Raw genomic sequence first — 23,233 nt, 5'->3', positions numbered from 1 at the left:
CTAATCCTTGCAAACAAACCCTGCAATTATTAATCACTTAAAAATTGGTCCTTGTACCCAATTAAACTCATCCAGGTCATCTGTTTACTGACGTGGCAACGTATAACCGGTTTTCAGTTGACAGGTCAGCTATATGGGCATGGGAATGGACAAAAATGTCCCTCTTCAGATGAGGGCAACGTAAAATGACGTAACTACCCTCTAATCCTTCATTCTCATGGTTGGTACGAATTGCGATCTCTGGGTGAAGAAATTAGGGTCTGAAAAGGGGATTATGGTTTCAATGCGCGATTGAAGTTGGTATCTCATACGGATCGAATCAAATGAAGTTTCGTGACTCGTTTTCAATGGCGAATCCAAAGGAGGTGTCATTTTCGAATTCGAAGAACGCAAAGGATGGAGAATCGTCAGGTCATAATACAGGTATGTTCATTTGAAACGATGAATTATGTTTTTAGTTGTTGTTTTTTCGGTTTTGTTTAGTTGAATGTCATCGTTTTTAATTTAGGGTTTTATTTTTTCCATCATTTCTAAATTAGGGTTTAATTATTTTCCAGATTTGGGTATTTCCGTTAAGTTCCATTATGGGGGGAGGTTTGTTAGGGATTGGGTTATTTGTTACAATGAGGGAGAAGAAACGTTGATTGAAGGTGTAGATCCTGATAAATGGTGTTTTTTTGAACTAACTGGAATATTGGAAACTGATTTGCTAGTTAAAAAACCTTTTAGGCTGTGGTGGATGTTAGATGAAGATCTTAGTTTTAGGGTGATTAAAGATGATGCCACTGCTGAAGTTGTAAAAGATTATGCACTTAACAAAAATAATGTTGTTAATGTTTTTGTTGAACATAATGTGGATGAAAGTATTGTTGTTGTTGATATCCCTAATTATGATGTTGTTGGTGAGGAATTGGGTGAGAGTTATAAGGTAGTTAACAATGAGAAGTGTGAGAGTTCTGAGGCTGTAAAAAGTGACAAGGGAAAAGGGGTATTAATGTACAATGATAATGAACAAGGAGATGGTGGAGATGGTGGTATAAGTAGTAGTAGTGAAGATGAAGTTGAAGATGAAGATAGGTGTATTGATAGTGAGGAAGAGAGAGCACTGGGATTTGATGATGGGTTTGAAGAAGTGGATGAAGGCAATTTGAATGAAGACACAGGGGCAAAGATGGCTGATATAGGAAGAAATGTGGAAATGGATAATATAGCTGTTGATGATACTGATTGGGGGAAGGAGTATGAGAGTGAAGAGTTAGATTCTGATGATCCTAATTTGAGTGGTGATGAGAGAGCACCTGCTTGTGACGTGTTTAGGCCCAGCCAACTAACCAAGGATTATGTGTTCACAGTTGGCATGGACTTTAAGAGTCTTAAAGAGTTCAAGGATGGTATAAGGGAATGGTGTGTATTAAATGGGACCTAGATGAAAATAGTTAAAAATGATAAAAGTAGGTGTAGGATAGTGTGCAAAGATACCAATTGTGACTTTACAGCCCTTTGCAGCAAGGTGGCCTACAACCATTCTTTTAAATTAAAGACATGGAATGGGGACCACACATGTGGTAGGGTTTTAGAAAATCGTAGTGCTGATGTAAACTTTGTTACCAAATATGCCCTTGAGAATATGAGGACCTCTGAGATGAAGGTTAGTGATATAATGTCAGATCTGAGAACACACAAGTCAGTTGGAGTGTCATTTTACATAGCTTGGATGGCAAAAAAGAAGGCCAAGGAACTCATAGAAGGGGATGCAAAGAAACAGTATACCTTACTGTGGAGGTATGCAGCTGAGCTTCAGAGGGTATCTAAAGGAAACAGGTGTAAGATAAATGTTGATAGACTGTCTTTGAGTGTTCAACCCAGATTTAGCAGGTTTTATTTTTGCTTTGATGGTTGTAAGCAGGCCTTTATATCAAGTTGTAGGTCATTCATAGGGGTGGATGGGTGTCATCTGAAAACCCAATTTGGAGGTATTTTATTGGTTGCAGTTGGTAGAGATGCAAATGACCAATACTTTCCTTTGGCTTTTGGAGTTGTAGAGACTGAAACAACAGATTCATGGAGGTGGTTCCTTACCTTACTGCTTGAAGATATTGGAACTAATAGGAGATGGGTATTTATTTCTGATCAACAAAAGGTTAGGTGTTTTGTTTTAGATCTGGTTGGTTCTTTTATGTAAATTGTATATCTGGTTCTTTAACCTTTTAACTATTTATCAATTTCAGGGGCTGATATCAGTTTTGGAGGAGTGGTCTGACATAGTTGAACACAAACTATGTTTGAGGCATCTGTATGCAAACTTTAAAAAGAGATTTGGAGGTGGTGCTTTGATCAGGGACTTGATGATGGGTGCAGCCAAATCAACTTATTATCAATTGTGGAAGTCAAAGATGGATGAGCTGAAGAAGATTGACTTGAAAGCTTGGGAGTGGTTAGTGACACATGACCCTAAAATGTGGTGTAAGCATGCTATTTCCTATTATCCTAAATGTGATGTCTTAATGAACAACATATTTGAAGCATTTAATTCAACAATATTAGTTGCTAGAGACAAACCAATACTTACCATGGCTGAATGAATTAGAACATATTTAATGAATAGGATGTCAACCAATAGGCTTAAGCTACAGACTTGGAACCATAAGATAATGCCTATGCCTAGGAAAAGATTAAACACAGAAATTGTGAAGTCTGGTGGTTGGGTTGCCATATGGGGTGTTGCTGAGGAGTTTGAAGTTCATCAGGTAGGAGGAAGTCAGGCCTTTACTGTTAATTTGGCAAAAAAAAACTTGTTCATGTAATTTTTGGGAGTTGGTGGGGATTCCTTGCAGACATGCCATTGCAGCTATGTCTAAAACTTCAAAGGACCCAGAAGATTATGTCTCTGACTGGTATAGCAGGGAAATGTATGAAAAGTGTTATACACACAATGTAAGTGCTATCAATGGTCAAGACATGTGGCCAGAGGTTGAATGTGAGGAGTTGTTACCTTCTGCTTATAAAAAGGGTCTAGGAAGACCAAAAAAGGTTAGAAGGAGAGAAGCTGATGAAGCACCATCCTCACAAGGTAAGTATAAAAGATCTGGGACTACTTACAGGTGCACAAAATGTGATAAGTTTGGGCATAATGCTAAAGGATGCAAAAGTCTAACTGTCAACCCCAATGCTCAAAAAAGAAAGGTATTACATTTTATCATTTTTTAGATTTATTCTTCAAATTTTGTAATAAGCTAACATGTGTATTCTATTATTGGTGAACACAGAGAAAGCCACCAAGACAACCAAGTGAAGCTGGGACTGGTGCAAGTGAAGCTAATGCTGGAGCAAGTGCAAGTGAAGCTAATGATGGAGCAAGTGCAAGTGCAAGTGAAGCTGTTTGTGGAGCAAGTACAATTCATGGTGGGGAGTCTACATCAAGTGCAAATGAGCATGTACAGGGTGCAAGTAAGAAAAGGAAGGTTGGGAGCAATACAACATTCATTCCTCCAAAACAGAGTAAGAAACCTAAAAAAAATCCCATGGCCTTTATGTCTTCATCTGTAAAGCCAAGTGCTAATGTTCAAACAACAGTTCACACCACCAACAAATCACACACATTAATAGAGCCAACTGCAAATGTCACCACTACGGTTCACACTTCAAGCACATCTGTGAGGCCAACTGCAACTGTCAACACTGTGGTGCACACATCAAAAATTTCACACACAGTTGTTAAACCCACAGCAAATGTAACCACAGTTATTAACCCAAAACCTACTATCATGAAGAAACCTTCTGTTAAACCTGATATGCACAGAAAACCACCAAGAAAACCTACTGTTCGCACCTTAGATGTTGTTAGGGCCATTGTGGAGCCAATAGTGAAAGTTAAAGCCCCTGTTAGGAGGAGTGGCAGAATAGTCTGGAAAGGTATGGAAAACCCAATTGAGGTGGTTGATGAAGAAGTTGAAGAGGCAGGTGGATTAGGGAAACATGTTGCTGAAGCTACACCAAGGAAATTAACAGATGCAGGTGGAAGCTGCTTGGCCTTGTTAAGAAGTGTTGAAAATGTGAAGTATATTTAGTGTTAATGATGTAATGACATTTCCACTGACTTGTATTTTGTGTTTTGCAAAGTCCAACTTATGCAACTTGTTTAAGACTTGTATCTTGGTGTTTGGCTATGTCCCACTTATGTAATAGTAGTACTTGAATTGTCATAACTCTGTGATTTGCTTGGCTAAGTCTAAATTTTGTAACACAAAGTATGAACATCAGTTATTATAAGTATTCAACTTTTGGCAAAGAATGAATTATTTTTAAGTATTCAACAATTATAACTTGTGTTTCAAACTTTAATTGCAATCATCTTCCAAACATTGACACAAACTAACAAGCCATGATTTCATTCATAAACTTCACATTACATAATAGTTGTACCAACAAAAGTACACAAACACAATACACAATTACACAACAATACATTACACCATAACACACCACAGCTAACATCAAACTTACAAACTACATAACATTACTTCTTAGCAAAGAATACAGCAAAGATCAACCAGCTAGCTATGATAATCCACTTAAGCAATTCAACCTTCTTCTTCTCAGCCAACACCTTCATTTTCCACTTGTCTTTCTTCTTCTCCCATAATTCACCACAGTTGCAATGTTGGTTTGTATACCTTCCAGACTTTGCAGACTCAGCTTCACGAATCACAGGTCCATTCACAGGTGTAGACTCATCTTCACGAATCAGATGTGCATTACCATCTTCACGAATCAAAGGTGCAGAGTCTGCTTCCTTTGAGTTTGAAACAGCTGAATAGCACTGAGCCATTGGTCTGGTAGCTGGACCAAGTTCATCATCCCAAATCCACTCATTGCAGGTTTTGTATTTTTTCTACATACCAAAGCAAACATTTTCCAATTTTATTCACTGTCACTGTATTGTATTTACAATACGATCAAAAACGGAAATTTCATAAAATAAAACTTACTTGCCAATCACGACATCTCCAAAACCTCCTGCCTTGATTCTCCAAAGTCGTTGCTATGTAAAGAATCATCGGCTTCATAGGTAAACAACGACACAGTGGAAGCATCCCTCGAGATGTGGGCAATGAGGGAGGGGGAAACTTTCCACCATTGCAGTAGGTTTCGTAGCTGTCTTTTGTTGAGGTATCGGTTGACATTTGCAATGTTGAGGAAACAATGATTGAAATGAAATGGAGAAGAGAAGAAGAAGAGAACGATCTGGAGATCCAGGAAGAAGAGGGTCGCGGTGAAAGAGAAGAGAAAAGGATGGTTTTTGAAGAAGATGAACGAAGGGTAGTTACGTCATTTTACGTTGCCCTCATCTGAAGAGGGGCATTTTCGTCCATTCCCATGCCCATATAGCTGACCTGTCAACTGAAAACCGGTTATACGTTGCCACGTCAGTAAATAGATGACCTGGATGAGTTTAACTGGGTACAAGGACCAATTTTTAAGTGATTAATAATTGCAGGGTTTGTTTGCAAGGATTATTGATTGCAAGGACCAATTTTTAAACGACCCCTATTTGCAGGGATAAAATACATATTTAAGCCTTTTTAATATATTGGAAAGCTCTTGAAAAGATCTACAACAAGCTACATAAAATATCAAAATTACTTGGACCATAATGAAACGCTCATAGGCTCAATTTTCTTTCTCTATATTTCAAGTGTTTGTCTTTGAATTTAAACCTCCATATTTCATTCCGCCAATTCAAACATAAACTTAAAGAAACATAGAGACTTCAATGACATCAAGCTTTCTTTGGCCGAAGATGGTGCATTCGGACCATAATTTCAATGAGAGTCAATAATGTCGTTTTAATCATCTAAATAAATAAATAAATTATATTTCACCGTTTCTTATTTAAGTGTCGTTTTAATATAATTTTTTGTTCTTATTTAATTGTTTAAGGGTTCAATTTGTCAAATATATCATTTCTTGATACTCATTTTGAATAAAACTAAAAACCAGTATTTTTCTTTATAAACAAGTTTATTTATTATTTTTTTGTTATGTTCAAATTTAAACTTTAGTGAAACTGAATTTTATTTCCTATAGTAATGGTTCCATGATAAGATCAACTGAAAATTAAAATTCTATAAATATTTTTTTTTGTTGAAGAAATCAAAATGCATTATATTACGAACAAACAATATATCTTTACGGCACAAGGTGTACCTTTGAAGACAGCCAAGAAATACATAATATGTTCAGATGTAGCTAACAAAAATCAGCCAATGCCCGCACAAAGAAAAGGGGCTTGGCATCAATTATGAAAACAATAACGAAATACATAAAATTTAGCTTTAAACCACCAAAAGGATAGCAGTTTAATAGCCTCCACAAGTTGATAATGAGAACGCGAAAAATCCTGTCATTCCTTTCTTTCCATAACACCCATACAGTAGCAAACCAAATCAAATGCATAAGTGAGCATCTTGATTTTCCATAACCCGATGAAGAGCCAAACTGGTAAAAATGATCTATAATGTTATTTGGATCGGCGGAATAAACACCAAGCCAATTCCGAATAAACTGCCAAATCTGACCAAAAATAGTACAAGATAAAAACAAATGAGTCTCTGACTCCTGTTGACCGCACCCACTAACACAAAGTTGAGCCTCAGAAGGAATAATACCACGACGAAACAAGTTTATCTTAGTATGCAATCTATGCCGAAAAAGATGCCAAGCGAACACCGACACCTTCAGTGGGACATCCTTTCTCCATAAGAGAGACGCATGTACATTATTAGTGGGAGGCGTCCTATCAGTGATCATACGATAGGCCCCACTAACCGTATACCCCTCAACAGGATCATGAATCCAAGTCCAGACATCTTCAGCATCTACCTGCAACATAACCGTTAGTAATAAACTCATACACTCTTCTACCATGGCCTCCCCCCAATCCCACATTCTCTGTCTCCACTTCCACGCCTCCACTCCAACCTCCCACCCCCAACCGAACATTTGAGCAACAATAGCCATTTTATTTTCAGACAAATCATATAAACTACTAAACCTGTCACAAAAAGGCACATCACCAACCAACCTATCAACCCAAAATAAGGTGCTAGCACCGTTACCTACATTTTCGAAAACTAACTACCCAATACAGAAGCGCCACCATCCCGAATACTAGCAATCTCCCTCCACCACACTGACCCATTCCTATCACCACACTGCAACCCCCCCCCCCCCCCCCCCCCCAATAAGGCCATATCTAGCGGTCAAAACTCTAAACCAAAGGCCCTCCCTATTCACCAACATCCTCCAGCACCATTTTCCTAATAATGACAAGTTAAACTCTCTAATTCTCCTTACCCCCAAACCACCAACCTCCCTGTTCAAACAGACAGACTCCCAATCAATCCAAGTAATTTTCCTATTATCCTCACACCCACCCAAAAAAAAAAATGAATAAAAAGAAATTCAATAGAGGCGATGATACCTGAGGGAGCTTTGAAGAAGGAAAGGGCATAGACAGGGCGATGTCAGAACCGACTTAAGGAGAACAAGACGACCACCAAAGGAAAGATGTATGCTTTTCCAACCGGAATTTAATACGGTTAACAACAGGGTCCCAAAAATTAAGCCGGCGAGGGTCGCCACCAACAGGAAGACCCATATAAAATTGGCAAGGTACCCACTCTACACCTCAAAACTGAAGCCACTTCAAGTAACCAAGACCGGGAAACATTCACACCGACAAGCGAGGGCATAAAATTATTAATATTGCTAAAAAAATTAAGTGTAAAATAAAATAATAATTTTGATAGAAAAAACAAAAGACTTCCGACATATTCAATAAAAAAAGAGAGTAAAAGACTCATTAGAATAGAGTCAATTTTTTTTATTAATAGGAGGTTGAAATAAATTTTATTTTTCTTGACAATATTTAAATTGTCATCTTAAACAAATGTGACTACGGTTAACAAATCAAGACACACACAGCGTGAAGACGTTTGAGCCATTAGCGTTCTTGTACTAGTAGTAGTAATCCTAGTCAAACCCAGTTGAGTTTAAAGTAAAACCCTACCGTGGGAGTAAAGGGTTTTGCTTTGTATACATTCCTCTCTTCTTAACACTCACCTCAAGTCCTCAACTACAAACAATTTCTACACGCACACTCTCATTTCAACCCATGCCTTCTTCAAAGCATAGCAGTAGCAGCAGTAAGAAGCAATCATCAAAATCCAAATCAAGGTTACAATCGTCAATTCCAGATGCCGCCTCCACTCCACCACGCACCACCACCATTCAACTCGACTCTCTCCTCCAACATGCTTCTCGAATCTTCCCTTCTTTCATTTCACATTCAGCTCTCGTTGCTGAAATTACCGACGTTGAATCCGCCGATTCTCTTTCCAAAGGCGCCGCCAAAATTTGGCTCTCTGAATCTTCCATGGTTGCATCTTCTCTTGCTCCCGGTTCACTTGTCTCTGTAATTCTCTTTTCATCAAATTACTATTTTGTAGTTAGTTTATGATTGATTATTATGTTTAATCTATTTTGATTGATTTCGTAGGTTTCTATTCCTTCTTCAAGTAAAGGAATTGCGGAATCGCATAATTTTCCTCTTACTTCATTGACTAATGGATTGGAAACTTCTAAGACATTGGATGATGATGTTGCAGGAAATTACTTTGCTATTGCAACGGTTTTTCCTTCTAACAAGGTTAGTTTTTGTCAGATTTAAACTCTGCTATGCAATAGTGATATAGCGCCGCTAGTCAATATCTGATAACAATTTATATACTAAATAACATGTTGCGGAACAACAGTGAATCGTTCAAATTCCGCTATGCTGTAGCTCCCCACTATTTAACAAGATTGGTTGAGATGTTTTAGAAAGTAATATAAGGTGCGATTGTTTAAGCCTTAAAAAGAATAGATTTTGGGATTAAAGAATCTTAGAGCTTTTTTCAGAGATTGTTAAAAAATATCTAAAGCTATTTCTGTTTGTTTACTAACATAAAAATCATTTTTTTAAGATTTGAAGCTCTTACACTTGAGTTCCTTGTATTTAGAAAAAAATAGATTTTGAAAAAGCTACTTGGAATAGCTTTTCATTTTGAGGCTAAAAATGATTTTTTTAACAAAATGGATTTTTTAAAAATCTTAAACAAACACCACAAAAATTTAAAAAAAAAAAGTGATTTTTTAGTTAAAAAAATCTCAAACAAAGAGGCCCATAATGAAGTGACACAATTGTGAAATATGATTGGATGAAGGTATCAATGCATATTTATTAAACTCGTATTCATTTCGTATTGTGGAGGAGCATTTAGAAGGAAAATAAGAATGACAAGTGAATTCATTATTAGTAATACTAATGTTAGTAGTAATCCTAGTAGGAAGGACTTGTTAATAATCAGATTTTATTTCACCATAATAGACAAGAAATGACAAAATAAATATAAGTTGTTTTTGTATATTTAGATAACTTGGTTCAGATTTTGAAACTTTTTATTTTCATCAATCACATTTTGTTCTTTAACCAAAACCGGAAGTCACAATATGTTGTTCCTGTAGACTAAACTTGTAGAAGAACAAACAACAAAAGAAAATTACCTCGTACACCCTCAACAAAGGTTGCTCTCTCAAACACCTTTACCTTCTAGTTCTACTTTATCTCAATCTAGAAAACTACTATGAAAAGGCACAAGTCTGAGACTAACAAATAGCTCTTTGAAGTTGCTGTTATTTTGCTCATTTGAAATATGATTGATTGGTACTAGATAGTGGCTTTGTTTCTTTGATGTTTGATAATTATGTATAACAATAGATCTATCTTTATCAAGATCCTATATTTTGTGATATTTATTTAGGTATTGAAGGATGGAGTGCGCCTCTCTTTGAATCTTTTCTTTGCCATGGGACGTCCTCCTTTAGGCACATGTGTGTTTGTTCACCCAGTACATAAACAATCCTTGATATATAATTGCAAAGAAATATATCTTCAGCTGGCTACTTGTAAGAGTGGAACACCATTAAAAGTTAATAATTCCCCCTCATTGGACTTGTCTAAGTCAAAATCTCGTGTCCAAACTGAGAATGATATTGTTGCATCTCCTAAAACACCTTCTTATGGATCAAGGTTTTCTAATGACAGTGTGTATTCTTCCCCTGTATATGAAGATTCAGCATCAAGTGTAACTGATAATAATGGTCAATCGGTGACTTCATTTGATGTTAGCAAGGCATTAGGAAATGAAAGTTCCAAAAAATTACTAGAAACATGCGCGACTGGATTGTTATACTCTCGTTGTTTATTGCTGGGGAATCTTGTCACTGTCCAAATGTTGTCTGAGTTTTTCATTTTCCGAGTGATGGACATTAAAAAGGTGTCAACTACCATATATGACTATTCATTGAATGGGAGCAGTAATTTAAATCTTAAGGATTCTGAAATGGCGGTAGAGAATGTGAATCTGGCTTTCACTGTCAATTGGGAAACAAAAGTATTTTTATCTTTGCCGTCTAATGTAGCATTTGAAGAGTCAATTCAAAGGGACTTATCGTGTCTGAAACTTGATAATATTTCTAAATTAGGTGGTCTATCTAAAGAAGAAATTCTTTTGAAGCGCATAATTTCTTTTTCATTGAATGATATTTTATCAAGGTATGTCTTGTCTGTTTTATATTTTCACTTGTGTCATATAAAGTTGAAGACTTATTAATTTCCTTGCCATAGATTGTGTGCTGTTTAATGCATCATATTATGTTTGGTGGATTCGAGTATTGCTCACTATTGTCTATAATGTTTGAGATGAAGGCTTGACATATTCTTTATTTGGATTCTCTGTTGTATATGTCTCATCAACATGTATCCCTCATAATTTCATAAGGACTTGGTTTAGACTAGTGTACTGTTGGATCTTAGGTAGCAACTAGCGTCCTTTCCTTTTGGTGCCACTCCACACAGAATCTCAGCTCTTTATTCGTGTATGTTGGGTGGCAAAGCAAATACTCAATAGCCTCACCTCCGAACAAAGTAAAATATACTACATCCGTCTCTAAATACAGTATCCTATTGATTAGTGTACTGTTGGATCTTAGGTAGCACTAGCGTCCTTTCTTTTTGGTGCCACTCCACACAGAATCTCAGCTCTCTATTCATGTATGTTGGGTGGCAAAGCAAATACCCAATAGCCTCACCTCCAAACAAAGTAAAATATACTACATCCGTCTCCAAATATAGGATCCTATTGACTAAATCACAAGAATTAAGAAATTTGGTAATAATATTAAATTTATGAATTAAGTATGTTTTTAGCCCCTGTAAAGTAAGTAAATTACAACTTTGTAAGTTTAGTTCCTACATAAATTTTATTCAATTTTAGTCCCTATTTTTATTAGTTCTATAAAAAGTAGTGCTTTTAGTCCCTGCATTTGGTCCTATAAAAGCAAAATAAAGACTAAATTGGTCAAAATTTATTAGGGATTAACTTGACAGATCGTGAATTTTTTAGGGACTAAAAACTCATTTAACTTTAAATTTATTAACAATTGATATTATTTCCCCAAGGTTTACGGTTTAGGCGTGAGAATTAATTTATCTTCACCTAAAATTAAGTACATTTAGGCTATGTTTGGAAGTTTTGATGGAAAGAGTGGGGGTGGTGGTGGTGGTGGTTTGAGGATAAAGGAAAGAGTAAAGGGTATTGAGAAGGGTGAGTAGCCCTCCACCTTGCCTGAGATATTTTTTTCATTGGACAAAAACCTTCCAATATGGGGTAACTAAAAAAACGCATTAGGGGGGAGCTTTGGAGAATTTTGAATAAATTTTCAAATCCATTAATTCTCTTAATAATACTAAAGAAAAAAATTACTGATAATTATTTTCATCCCATTCCCTTCAAAACACTCTCCTAAAAAAATGTGAGAGATTCCTCTATGTTTTCATTCCTCCCATTCCCTCCGATCCCTGCCCTCCCCTCCTTTTTCTCTTCTATCTCCCAAATGAAGACTTAAGGCACAAAGGCACGCACATCAGTAAAGGTGCTGCACATCAACTAGAAAGTGGTATTGAACTCCTTCTAACACTTCACCTCAGTGCCTTAGTTGTGCCGTTTGGCTTCTTTTACTGCACTGATTTACATACTTCTCATTTTGTATTCCCGTGGAAGAGAGCATTTAACACTTCTGCTTCAGAACAATTATGGAATATCCTCTTATCATGTACTTGTTTGCTCATATTTTCTAATGGATTATTTCATAAAAAAATCTGATTGGAAAGGGTCGTTGCATTTATGGTTGTGAATTTAGATATTTTATCCTTTTGAGTTTTAATATTTATGAGTTTTTATTCTTCAAAATTAAATATGAAGGAAAGCAATTATATACATTTCTGCCAGTCAGTTATTGAATTTGTAGTTTGAATCTCTATTCTAATAGTGATGTGCCTCACATACTTCTATGCACATGTGCCAACAATTCCACACTTATGTGCTTATGTTTCTTGTTTTTGCAATATGTAGATTTGGTCAGCAGAATACCAGAGGGGTCCTTCTTCATGGTCCACCTGGTACGGGAAAGACTTCCCTGGCTCAATTATGTGCCCATGATGCTGGGGTCAACTTTTTCTCAATAAACGGACCTGAAATTGTTACCGAGAATTATGGGGAAAGTGAGAAAGCATTGCAAGAAGTTTTTGATTCTGCCATTCAAGCTGCACCTGCCGTGGTTAGATATTTTGCCAAGCGAATGTGTTTCCATATTTCAACATTTTGTGTTTGAATGAATAATTTATGCTCTTATATTTGTTCATACGCATATTACGAGTTACATATCACAACAAAAATAGTTATTAACTTCTCATTGAAGTTTAAGGCTTTTAGTATTAACCCTAGCAAGTTAGCATTGTATTGGACTCAAGAGTTAGACATAGGTAGTTTTACTTATCTTGTCCGATTAATCTAGGAAACACTCCACTGAGATCAAGCAACAAGTGAAGAACACAGAGAGTTGCCCTCTCATAATACTCACTTCTATTAAAACACACAATGCCTCTCATAATACTAATTTCTCTCACTTCTATTCGGTATGTTTTGGATTCTAGTACAGCTAATCACTTACTGGTAATTCCTCATTTTTCTCTAAATTGTCACCTCTCAAATCTCCACATCATATCACTATTGAGATGGTTCCAAAGTCCAAGCTACTTGTGTTAGATAAGTTTCACCTCTTCCCTCACCAACTTTAAGTTCTCTCGAATCCGTGATATTTTCAAATTTCCAGTCAAAGCCAATGTTTTCAAATTCTGGGTTGGATGTTGTTCAATGGTCTGGTTTTGGGCTTTCACCAACTTTTCTTGATAGTATAAAACAGTTTTCATGAGATGGAGTAGTTTTGTACATTGTTCTGGAACATAGCCAAGAGTTTCTCCAAACAACTCATATGCATGTTGGTAATGATAATTTTATTTCTATCTCTTTCATACACGTTCTAGAACATGTATAATACAATCAATATCAATATATTTACAATGAGATCTTTTCTGAAAGCATGCCATATGAATTGTGGTGCGTGTGGTGCTTACCTGTGAAGTTTGTGGAACACCTAATATTATAAGGCTTCATGACATATATAAGAATTGTGCTGTTGTCATAGTAGTTAATAGCGGATAGCGGCGCGTAGCGGCCAACCCCAAAAATGCTATAGCGGGATAGCGCATAGCGCTATGACCGCTATTTCATAAAAACAAAAACAACAAAAATAAGGAAACAGAGAGAGCAGAATAGAGTTTTATATGAACAAAATAGAGGATTGTTTGTACAAACTACAAACAGAAACAGAGAGAGCAGAATGGAGTTTGGAATCAATAATAACAAAGATAACTAGAACAAAATAGTAACAGGACAACAGAGTTTTGAGATTGTTAAACAAAAAAATAACAGGATAACAGAGTAAACACGACAAAGTAGAGGAAGATTTACAGCAGAGGTGAAGAAGTTTTACAGAACAGCAGCAAAGCAGAGGAAGATTTACAGAAGTACCCTTTTTTTTTTAAACCAAGGACAATTTTGTATTTTCTCTTAAAATGAAATAGCGGTTCTAAACTGCAAAATCGCTACGAAGCGTTGCGCCGCTATCTCACACCGCAACGCTATGGCTTGTTGCGTAGCGCTCCGGCACCGCACCGCACCACGCGGCCGCTATAGCGGCGCTATTGGCCGCTATTGACTACTATGGCTGTTGTCATGTTTGTCTTGATCAATCAAGAGAAGTCAAAACGTGGCCGGATGGCCGAAGACAACTTCGTCCCTGAATTTGTACGAATCGGCCAAAGTCGTCCTCCAAATTAACGAAATATCAAAATAGTCCCTGAATTTGTAAAATGTCAATCAATTTAGTCCCTCCGTCCAATTGGAGTGTTAACGGTGCTGACGTGGTCGTTAACCTCTCACATGTCAGATGCCACATAAGCAAGGACTAATTTGGCTGATAGTGACCAAAATTTTCAAGGACAAAATTGATTGATTTGCAGAAAATGTTCTTGGTGAATTCGTGTTTGGGTAAAAATGGATACTGATGAATTATGTTTGTGGGACATTGCAGAGGCTACTTCAAGGATCAAATTGATTTCTGTTTATATAATTCAAGGACTTATTTGATGGTTTTTTAATATAATGGAGGGATCGATTTGATAGTTAGAAAAATAATTCAAGGACTAATATGATGGTAAAATTATTACATAAAGGCTACATTTCATTCATCTTCAACCTCTTTTCATTACAACTTTACACACACCTAGAACAATACAGTAGATGTTAAAAAACTCAAACAATCGAATTATGACTATCAAAAACTTAATCAACCTAAGCTCACTTCTTATACAATCAACTTTGTCCATCAACATTGCCCTTCAAACTTCATCATTGCCACTTTCCTTAGCCTTAACCATGGACTGAACCTTCTCTATCAATCTTATATTTCTTCCATGACCAGCACCAATTCCATAATTTTTTTTTGGGGATTCTGGTTTTCGGATTCAATAAAAAAAAATTAGGGTTTGGAGTTTTTTGAATTGGGGAAGAACGTTACCACTAATTATTGACATAAATTTTGGAGATTTTGGAGTGTAGATTAAAGATTGTAAAATTAGGGTTCCAATTTTATATATTTGGGGAAGAAAGAGTCGTTGGGGAGGAAAGAACATTTTCTGCAAATCAATCAATTTCGTCCTTGGAAATTTTGGTCACTATCAGTCAAATTAGTCCCTGCTTATGTGGCATATGACATGTGAGAGGTTAACGGCCACGTCAGCACCGTTAACACTGCAATTGGACGGAGGGACTAAATTGATTGACATTTCGTTAAATTGGAGGACGAATTTGGCCGATTCGTGCAAATTCAAGGACGAAGTTGATGATTCACTCGGCATTTAATACAAAATATTGTTAATTGTCGAAATGAATAATATTTACAGGCATTAGTATTATATAAAATGAAAATTTAAGCATTTTATTGTCGGTCAGTGACCTGGTTTTTGTGTTTCACATTCTGATTTGGTTTTAGAGTTAAAAAGGCTAAAATATATATCGAAATGTCATGTTTTCTTTGCTTCTCTTCTATGATTTAAAACTCCTTGAACTTGCCAGGATTATCTTGAAATTTATTCTAAACTAATTCTTTATTTCCTATAACTTTTGGGAGCAATGGTGGAAAAAATGAATTCTTTCATGGTGTGAAAAGAGTCTATTCCAATGTCTTGTATATTTTTTCTGCTGTGAGCAGTCCATAGAGGTGAAACTTACAATTTTAGGCAGATGTAATGTAAATAGATGATAATTTCTATTTCACTATTATTAGAATTTCTTAAACTGACATAGTGCGACCTATAGGAGGCCTGCTCTCTATATCAATGATCCTACAATCTTGAAATTTTTCTTCAAGGTTTCATTGTTTTAGTTTGCATGGTTAATTATTTTCAAGGCTTTGCACGTGATTTGTTGGGAACAGTCTCAATTATTTTTTACCTGATATTTTTATATTCTAAATTCTTGTATGTTGCTGAATCTCAATAATGGGATTTCTGTCACTGTGTCACATACAGTTATTTATTGATAAAATAGATGCAATTGCCCCTCCAAGGAAAGATGGGGGTGAAGAGCTATCTAAAAGATTGGTTGTAACCTTATTGGGTCTGATGGATGGAATTAGAAGAAATGAAGGGTTGGTTGTGATTGCTGCTACTAATAGGCTTGACCGTATTGATCCAGCTCTCAGACGACCTGGAAGATTTGACAAGGAAGTTGAAATTGGTAAGATTTAAGCTAATAGCTCCTTATGAATAGCATGTTATTATCTTGAAATGCACACCTATTCTAGTAAACATATGAATTTCTCTCCTAACTTCTGCCCGCACATTTTACTACAGTAAAAATATTATCTATATCACATTCTATGTGCTCTAGATACTATATAAGAATCTGATACAGGGTTCTTAAGAGAGAAAATGCAAAAAACTGAGAGAAAAAGGAATCTTTAAAATGTTGATTTCTGAATTGTTGCCTGAGTATCTGGGACTCGGTTATATAGTACAGGAGAGGCAGTTACATGAGATGTTGGTTATAGTTACTGTTGCAGTATATGAAATATCTGATAATATCTTTAATATTATGTTAGATTAATCACTAATAAACCGAAGTAAGTGAGTCGGTTCCTGATTATTGAAATAGGGCAGTTATATATTATGTTTTAATTAGGACAGTTATGGTTATGTTTTAATTTTGTTTCAAAATGAATGTTATTTTCACTTTTCAATTTGGAATTAATATTAGTATTTTTCTTTCAAATTGTGCCCTCTAACTAATACTCCTACTATACACACTACTTTCAAAGCATTATGTTTCCCTTTGCATTTATGATGGTTGGGAATAGTTAATAAGGTTAGTTTAGTAAAAATGTCATGTCTTTTAACAACTTCATTCCATTTCTTTATTTGTGTGCAAAAACCTTAAACGATGTTCATTTTGAAATGGAAGGAGCAATAAATAGAGAAGTTGGGAAAAGGGAAGGGGTTGGTTATTTGGATTATGAATTGGGAGGGAGAGATCCGAGCTCTCTAAAAATTGGAAGGAATCTGTGTAACTTACCGCTGTTGGTTTTTCTGTTCTTTCCGTTGTGTATTGGTGTGGTTTGTTGAAATAAATATAATCCTCTGCTGTTCCATTACCGCAGAAGGATAGTTGCTCATAAATTCTGCTTTTCCTCTAACATATTATGTGCAAGCATCTTAGTTTATCTATTACGATCAGTTTTTAATCTTAGAATATCTTAGATTATCTCTTAGGATTAGTTATTACTTAGATGTTATAATTTGTTTCTTGATTTCCCTATTTACATAAGATAAGGAGTAATAGGTGTTAGCATTCAGTCTTTGGTATCAAGTTACTATAAAATCATTATCATATTTCTTAGTATTCTCTCGATATATATATATATATATATATATATATATATATATATATATCTGAGTCCTAGATATATCAGCCATTCCAATATAAGGCAGCCTTTTTGCATTGGGGATATTAACAAACTAAAATTTCACAAATACATGGCCATAAATTTAGCTTCTTTATAGTGTTGGGTTTCGATGTTATAAGCTTGTTTATATGTAATTCTACTGTATAAGTACATACTCTTGTAGGGCCCTCAAATAACAAACTCACTCCTTGCAAAAACTTTAATGTTTTGATCAACATGTTATTAGAGCCTTTTCAAAATATATTATATAAATGCCCATAGTTCTTAACAGCGTCTAAAATTATCATTATCATTTTTAATCTGTTTTAAGTAGGACGATAGATTCACCGAATTCATTTACCAAACACCACTAACTTAGAATTCCATATGCTATGCAGGTGTGCCATCACAAGTGGAACGGGGAGATATCTTGCGCGCTATTCTCGGTGAAATAGATCACTCTCTTTCTGAGACACAAATTGAAGAGCTTGCCTCAATAACTCATGGATTTGTAGGTGCTGATTTAGTTGGCCTTCGCAACTGGGCAGCTTTAATTTGTCTACGACGTTATGCTGAACAGAAACTTAAGAAGACTTGCAATGCTAGTTCTGATGACATAACAAAGCAACCCACCCCATTGAAAAGTGCAACAAACTCGAAAGACCATTCAGGTATTATAACTTCATCTGTTTCAGATATGTCGGTGGCCTCCAGTCTTTTATTACCTTCCTTCCTGATGGGAGAAACTTCTGAAATTATAGATGAGACGCCTGATCATGGTGAAGAAGAGCATATTTTGAAAGTGACTTTTGAGGATTTTCAGAAGGCTAGGCCTGAAATAAGACCTAGTGCCATGAGAGAGGTATGGTTAATGGCGTAATTAGAATTTTGGGAGTCAGTTTTTAATAAAAAATATCTCTCGGCCGGGATATGCCTATTTGATTTGGGCTCATTTTGGTTTCCTAAATTTTTTCATAATCCCCTTCAATTCTCAGCGGGGATATGCCTATTTGATTTGGGCTCATTTTGGTTTCCTAAATTTTTTCGTAATCCCCTTCAATTCTCACATAATAAAATGCACAAGCTTCCAAAATGTATAACCTGTCTCGTTGAAATCACTTGTACAAGTGATGTCAATTCTAATCAGCTCCCCATTCAACTATAAATTGTCATTAGTCATAATTTTGTAATTATAAAGGTAAACAATAGTCAACTTTTGGACTTCGGAATTGTCGTATCAAGAAAAAATAATTCTCTTTGTGATTGTGTTTTCATGATCTGCACTTGATAAAAAAGTATGATCACTTTATGTCAAAAGTCTAGTGAGTTATTTGTGCTATCAATATTTTTTTCCTAAACATAATGTGAAGAATAATATTGCGATGGTATCCCCTCAAAAAAAAAAAAAATACTATCATGGTAATTTTTTTTTTCTTCCTTTTTTTGTCTATGTAGGTGACCCTTGAGGTTCCAAAGGTTAATTGGGAAGATATCGGCGGCCAGAAGGAGGTCAAAAATCAATTGTTGGAAGCAGTAGTATGGCCCCAAAAGCACCGTGATGCATTCACCCGTATTGGGACTGATCCTCCAACAGCTGTATTAATGTTTGGACCTCCAGGTTGTAGCAAAACCCTCATGGCACGTGCAGTTGCTTCTGAAGCAGGACTGAACTTTCTAGCAGTCAAGGGTCCTGAACTCTTCAGCAAATGGGTTGGCGAGTCTGAGAAGGCCGTCAGATCATTGTTTGATAAAGCAAGGGCAAATGCCCCAGCAATTATATTTTTCGATGAAATTGACAGTCTTGCTATAACTCGTGGGAAAGATGGCGACGGTGTTTCAGTGTCTGATAGGGTCATGGCTCAACTTCTTGTTCAATTGGATGGTTAGTAATGAACCTCGAGCCAGTTGAAATGTGAATGGTTGCCTATATAGTTGTTGGCCCTAAAATGACTTAATCGCATTTTCTTTTAACCCAAAAATCATGTCTTACAGGTGTGCTTAAAAGAGTTGATGTTATTGTCATAGCTGCTACAAATAGGCCAGACAAGATTGACCCTGCTCTTTTAAGACAAGGTATTGACCGTTTTGTTATTCCGTGTCTGTCACTGCAAGCACACACACAAATGCACTAAGGAGGATGAGTAGGTATGACTTTGATCCGCTTAAATATCTTATTTGCAGGACGCTTTGACCGTCTTCTATATGTTGGACCTCCAAATGAGATAGACAGAGAAGAGATATTTAGCATTCATTTGCGCAAAACTCCATATGATTCTGATGTTAGCATGAAAGAACTGGCTCAACTGACAGATGGTTATACTGGGGCTGATATAGCACATATATGTCGACAAGCAGCTCTTGCAGCATTGGAGGTTAGTCATTCAGCATGATTTCTTATGCATGTGTTGACAAAGAATATATATATTAATATGTTAATCTTTTTGTGACATTATTAGGAAAGCTTTGATGCTTCCGTTGTAACAATGAAGCACTTTAAGATGGCAATCAAACAGGTTCAGCCCTCAGAATTTCAGTCCTACCAAAAGCTGTCAGCAAAATTTCAAAGGGCCGTGTTCTCTGATGCGATATAAATGGTTAACTTAATCACATGCACTTACAACACATTTGGTAAATATTTCCTATTCCACCATGCATGTTTATAATATCTAATTTCTTTTGGAGTCTGTACTGCATAATTATGTTAATTGTTACAGTATGTTGGTATTTTCTCCTTGCTATTTCTTGAATCATGGACCTTTTACTCCTCAACTCCTTTAATCCCTTAGCTCAAGCCAGTTGAGCTACCCAACCCCTCCAACTGAAACATTATGGGGTAGAATGTAGAGACATAATTTTTTTTATACCCTAAGTTTTTGTTAGAAGATATGAAAATATCTTGATATTATTTTGTAGTTTCTTATATTATCTTTTAAGATTAGTTTTTATATTTCTTAGTTGTTGTCATGATTTGTTTCTCTATATAGTTAGTCTTTTCTGCATCACCATCAATCATATCAGTCTGTAATTCAAAATCTTTATTGTGTCTTCCCTCTTTAATTAACACCCGGTAACCTGAAATGACTAATTATCTTGCTTTTTCATTACTCTGTAGGAAGTCCATAAAACCTCGCAAATTGTTTCTCCATGACTCTATCAGATTCAAGCGGTCATTTTCTGTTTGAGGACTGAGCTTGAAGTGGCTAACCAGTGTATAGAGACGGGAGAATGGCGAATTTGTGTTTTTAGAAGAGAGAATGGTGACTTTGAGTGCATAGAGGAGAGAGAATAATGAGTATTATGAAATGACAAGATGATTAAGTAGGGTGAGTAAAGATAGATAGAGAGATAAAGGTAGGCGACTTTAGCTCCCTAAAGTTAAGAGAGTTTCTCGCAGGGAGATTTCGACCATATTCAGTTTTGGTTCCTTTTCTTATGGCAATTGGGAGGTCTAGGTTATATTTAGATTTTTCGCCTTTTTTTTTTTCACCATGTAAAATTATCTCATAAAGCTGAAGAATCATGATTTATTATTTTATTTGAATGAGCTGCGTTGCACATTTATGTCCCTTATCCAGCAAAAACTAGAAGCATTATTAAACTGGTGATGTTACGATCATGATTTCTTTCTTCTCTTTGGTTTCTCTCAGTTTATCTGTTTGACAGGAGCGAGCTTGCTTGCGTGAGAGAGGCAACACTATGCCATTTTCAGCAGCAACGAGCGACAAATTATTAAATGGTACCCCCAACCAAGCATCTCAAAACACAATTCTTTGATGCAGCTCTAGAATACTGCAAACAACAAATAAAAGAAAAACTAATGCACATCATTGGCAGAATGGATTAAAATTTTAAATAAATTTATTTCATTAAATTTTTGAACGGTAAGCTCCTAATTGAATGCATTAAAATTGGTTTTGAAAATTTATAATATGCAGTATAAGATGAAAAAACTCTACGATAAAAATCATAATAATTCATTAAAAAAACTATTTTATTTTGAAAACGTATACAAAGATGAACATTTTAAACAAAGCATACATTAAATATCTTTTAAAAAAAATATTCACATTTTAAACAAATTAAATGCAGCTCACACCTCATTAGTGTCAAAAACAAGAACGAGTAGAAGAGTGGAGTCTACTTTACTCAAAGAGCATCAATTCTGTTTCAAGAATCCCAATTTGGAATTTGACTCTGAAAGATTGCTCCGTTGGTAATTAACTGAAAAGAAAAAAATAAAATCGAACTTCCAGTCCACCAAGCAAAAATGAATAAAAGATGAAATTGATATTTGAAATCATAAACCTCGGTTATTTTTAGTCCCTGAATTTTGCATAGACAAATACGATCTCTAACATGTTAATCATTTTAGTCCGTCTAACATTTTTTTTATAGAGGTATGAGCTGAACGTTACACCATTGCCATATCATAGGAATCATTTTGCATGAAGATAGGTAAATTTTGAGACGGACTAATTTGCATCTAGATGAAAATTTACAGGACTAAATTGACTGATTTTATGTTTTGTTGTAAATATCTTTTCAATACAAATGGCTTTGAATTTAGTTGCAACTACAGTAATGTGACAAAACATCAAAATATGTAAATATGTGAAGTTATACAATACTATCAACGTCTCAATCTCATTATGTCTTATTCAGACACGGTTACCTTAAATCATCCGATTTATTTCATGACTACGTTTGAATTCGTGTTAAAATATATAGAGACATCAAACATGTGAGCGATGTATAACCGCTACCAACCTGTTTATTGAACACTATAATCTTATTTAAACATGTACTATAAATGAACCGAACTTGCCTCCTCTAATCATCACTCTCTCCAATTTCAATTATAAACAAAAAAATTATTTTTTAAATTTATTGAATAACTAATGAATATAGTTTGTAATATCGACTAAATACATTAATTGATTAATACCTCAAATTCGTTCTTAAATTTTAAAAAATTGGCCAAATTCATTCCTGAATTTTGCGAAATATCTATTTAGTCCCTGAATTTTACAGACGTCCATCAAAATGGTCCCTCCGTCCAAAAACTCCGTTAGTGATGATGACGTGTCCTCTTGCATGTTGTGTTGTCATGTACACGTGCCAACAAGGCAACCACATGTACAAGAACTAATTTGATGGAAATGGTAAAAATTCGATATTTGAATTTTCAATGTAATTTTTCCTGTGTTCCAATTATACTCAGTTATTACATAAGGATCGATTTGAGACTTACTGGCATAATTTGATGAATTTTGTTATAATTTAAGGGTTGATATGATTGATTTTATTTGCAGAGAATGAGTACAAGGAGATATGGCATGAGAGGACCTGTGATTTCAAATGACATGCATAAACAAACATCACAAAGAGGGTCCTACTCCACAAAATTCAACTGCTCCTAGAGTTATTAGAATTCCAAATCCAAATTACGGATCATCCGCTTCTACTCAACCCCAATAGATTTCCAAAGCATTTATGCTTGTTTAAATTATGCTTTTTGAATTTGTTTAGTTTATGCTTTTTTGGATATGTAATCACTTAAGAACATCAAATGATTTGATGACTTGATGACTATGTAATGTTATTTTTTTGGCTATGTAATGACTTATGAACATCAAATATATGATTTATGATGGTATGCAAATGTTTGTCTTTTTATAATCTGAGTGTCTGTCTTTTAGTTTTTACTTTGTTTAGCAAATGTATGCAC

General features: G+C 35.5%; 1 protein-coding gene across 2 annotated transcripts; it reads left to right on the top strand.

Annotated features, from left to right (window-relative positions):
- The first annotated feature begins 7,969 nt into the window (after window positions 1–7,969).
- On the top strand, window positions 7,970–21,070 carry LOC11422692 (calmodulin-interacting protein 111). 2 transcript variants are annotated; one of them, XM_003624872.4, is made up of 12 exons: window positions 7,971–8,476; window positions 8,561–8,710; window positions 9,864–10,657; window positions 12,516–12,720; window positions 16,094–16,301; window positions 17,904–18,176; window positions 18,267–18,367; window positions 18,961–19,387; window positions 19,498–19,578; window positions 19,687–19,877; window positions 19,962–20,133; window positions 20,618–21,070. In XM_003624872.4, exons 1-11 carry the CDS (start codon window positions 8,177–8,179, stop codon window positions 20,094–20,096), a joined length of 2,865 nt encoding a protein of 954 aa, XP_003624920.2. In that variant the 5' UTR covers window positions 7,971–8,176; the 3' UTR covers window positions 20,097–20,133; window positions 20,618–21,070. The 2 variants fall into 2 exon arrangements, with proteins under 2 accessions (XP_024626365.1, XP_003624920.2); XM_024770597.2 differs by having other exon boundaries at window positions 7,970–8,476; window positions 17,904–18,367.
- Window positions 21,071–23,233: the final 2,163 nt, after the last annotated feature.

This window comes from Medicago truncatula, chromosome 7, assembly GCF_003473485.1.
Source record: "Medicago truncatula cultivar Jemalong A17 chromosome 7, MtrunA17r5.0-ANR, whole genome shotgun sequence".
Lineage (NCBI taxonomy): Eukaryota > Viridiplantae > Streptophyta > Magnoliopsida > Fabales > Fabaceae > Medicago > Medicago truncatula.
The sequence above is the reverse complement of the archived record's forward strand: the minus strand, read 5'-3'. Positions and strand labels throughout refer to the sequence as shown.

Coding starts and splice junctions, on each gene's coding strand:
- LOC11422692 (XM_024770597.2), top strand. CDS start 8,177: ATGCCTTCTTCAAAGCATAGCAGTAGCAGCAGTAAGAAGCAATCATCA. Junction 10,658..12,515: donor TTGAATGATATTTTATCAAG/GTATGTCTTGTC, acceptor TGCAATATGTAG/ATTTGGTCAGCAGAATACCA. Junction 19,579..19,686: donor CCCTGCTCTTTTAAGACAAG/GTATTGACCGTT, acceptor TCTTATTTGCAG/GACGCTTTGACCGTCTTCTA.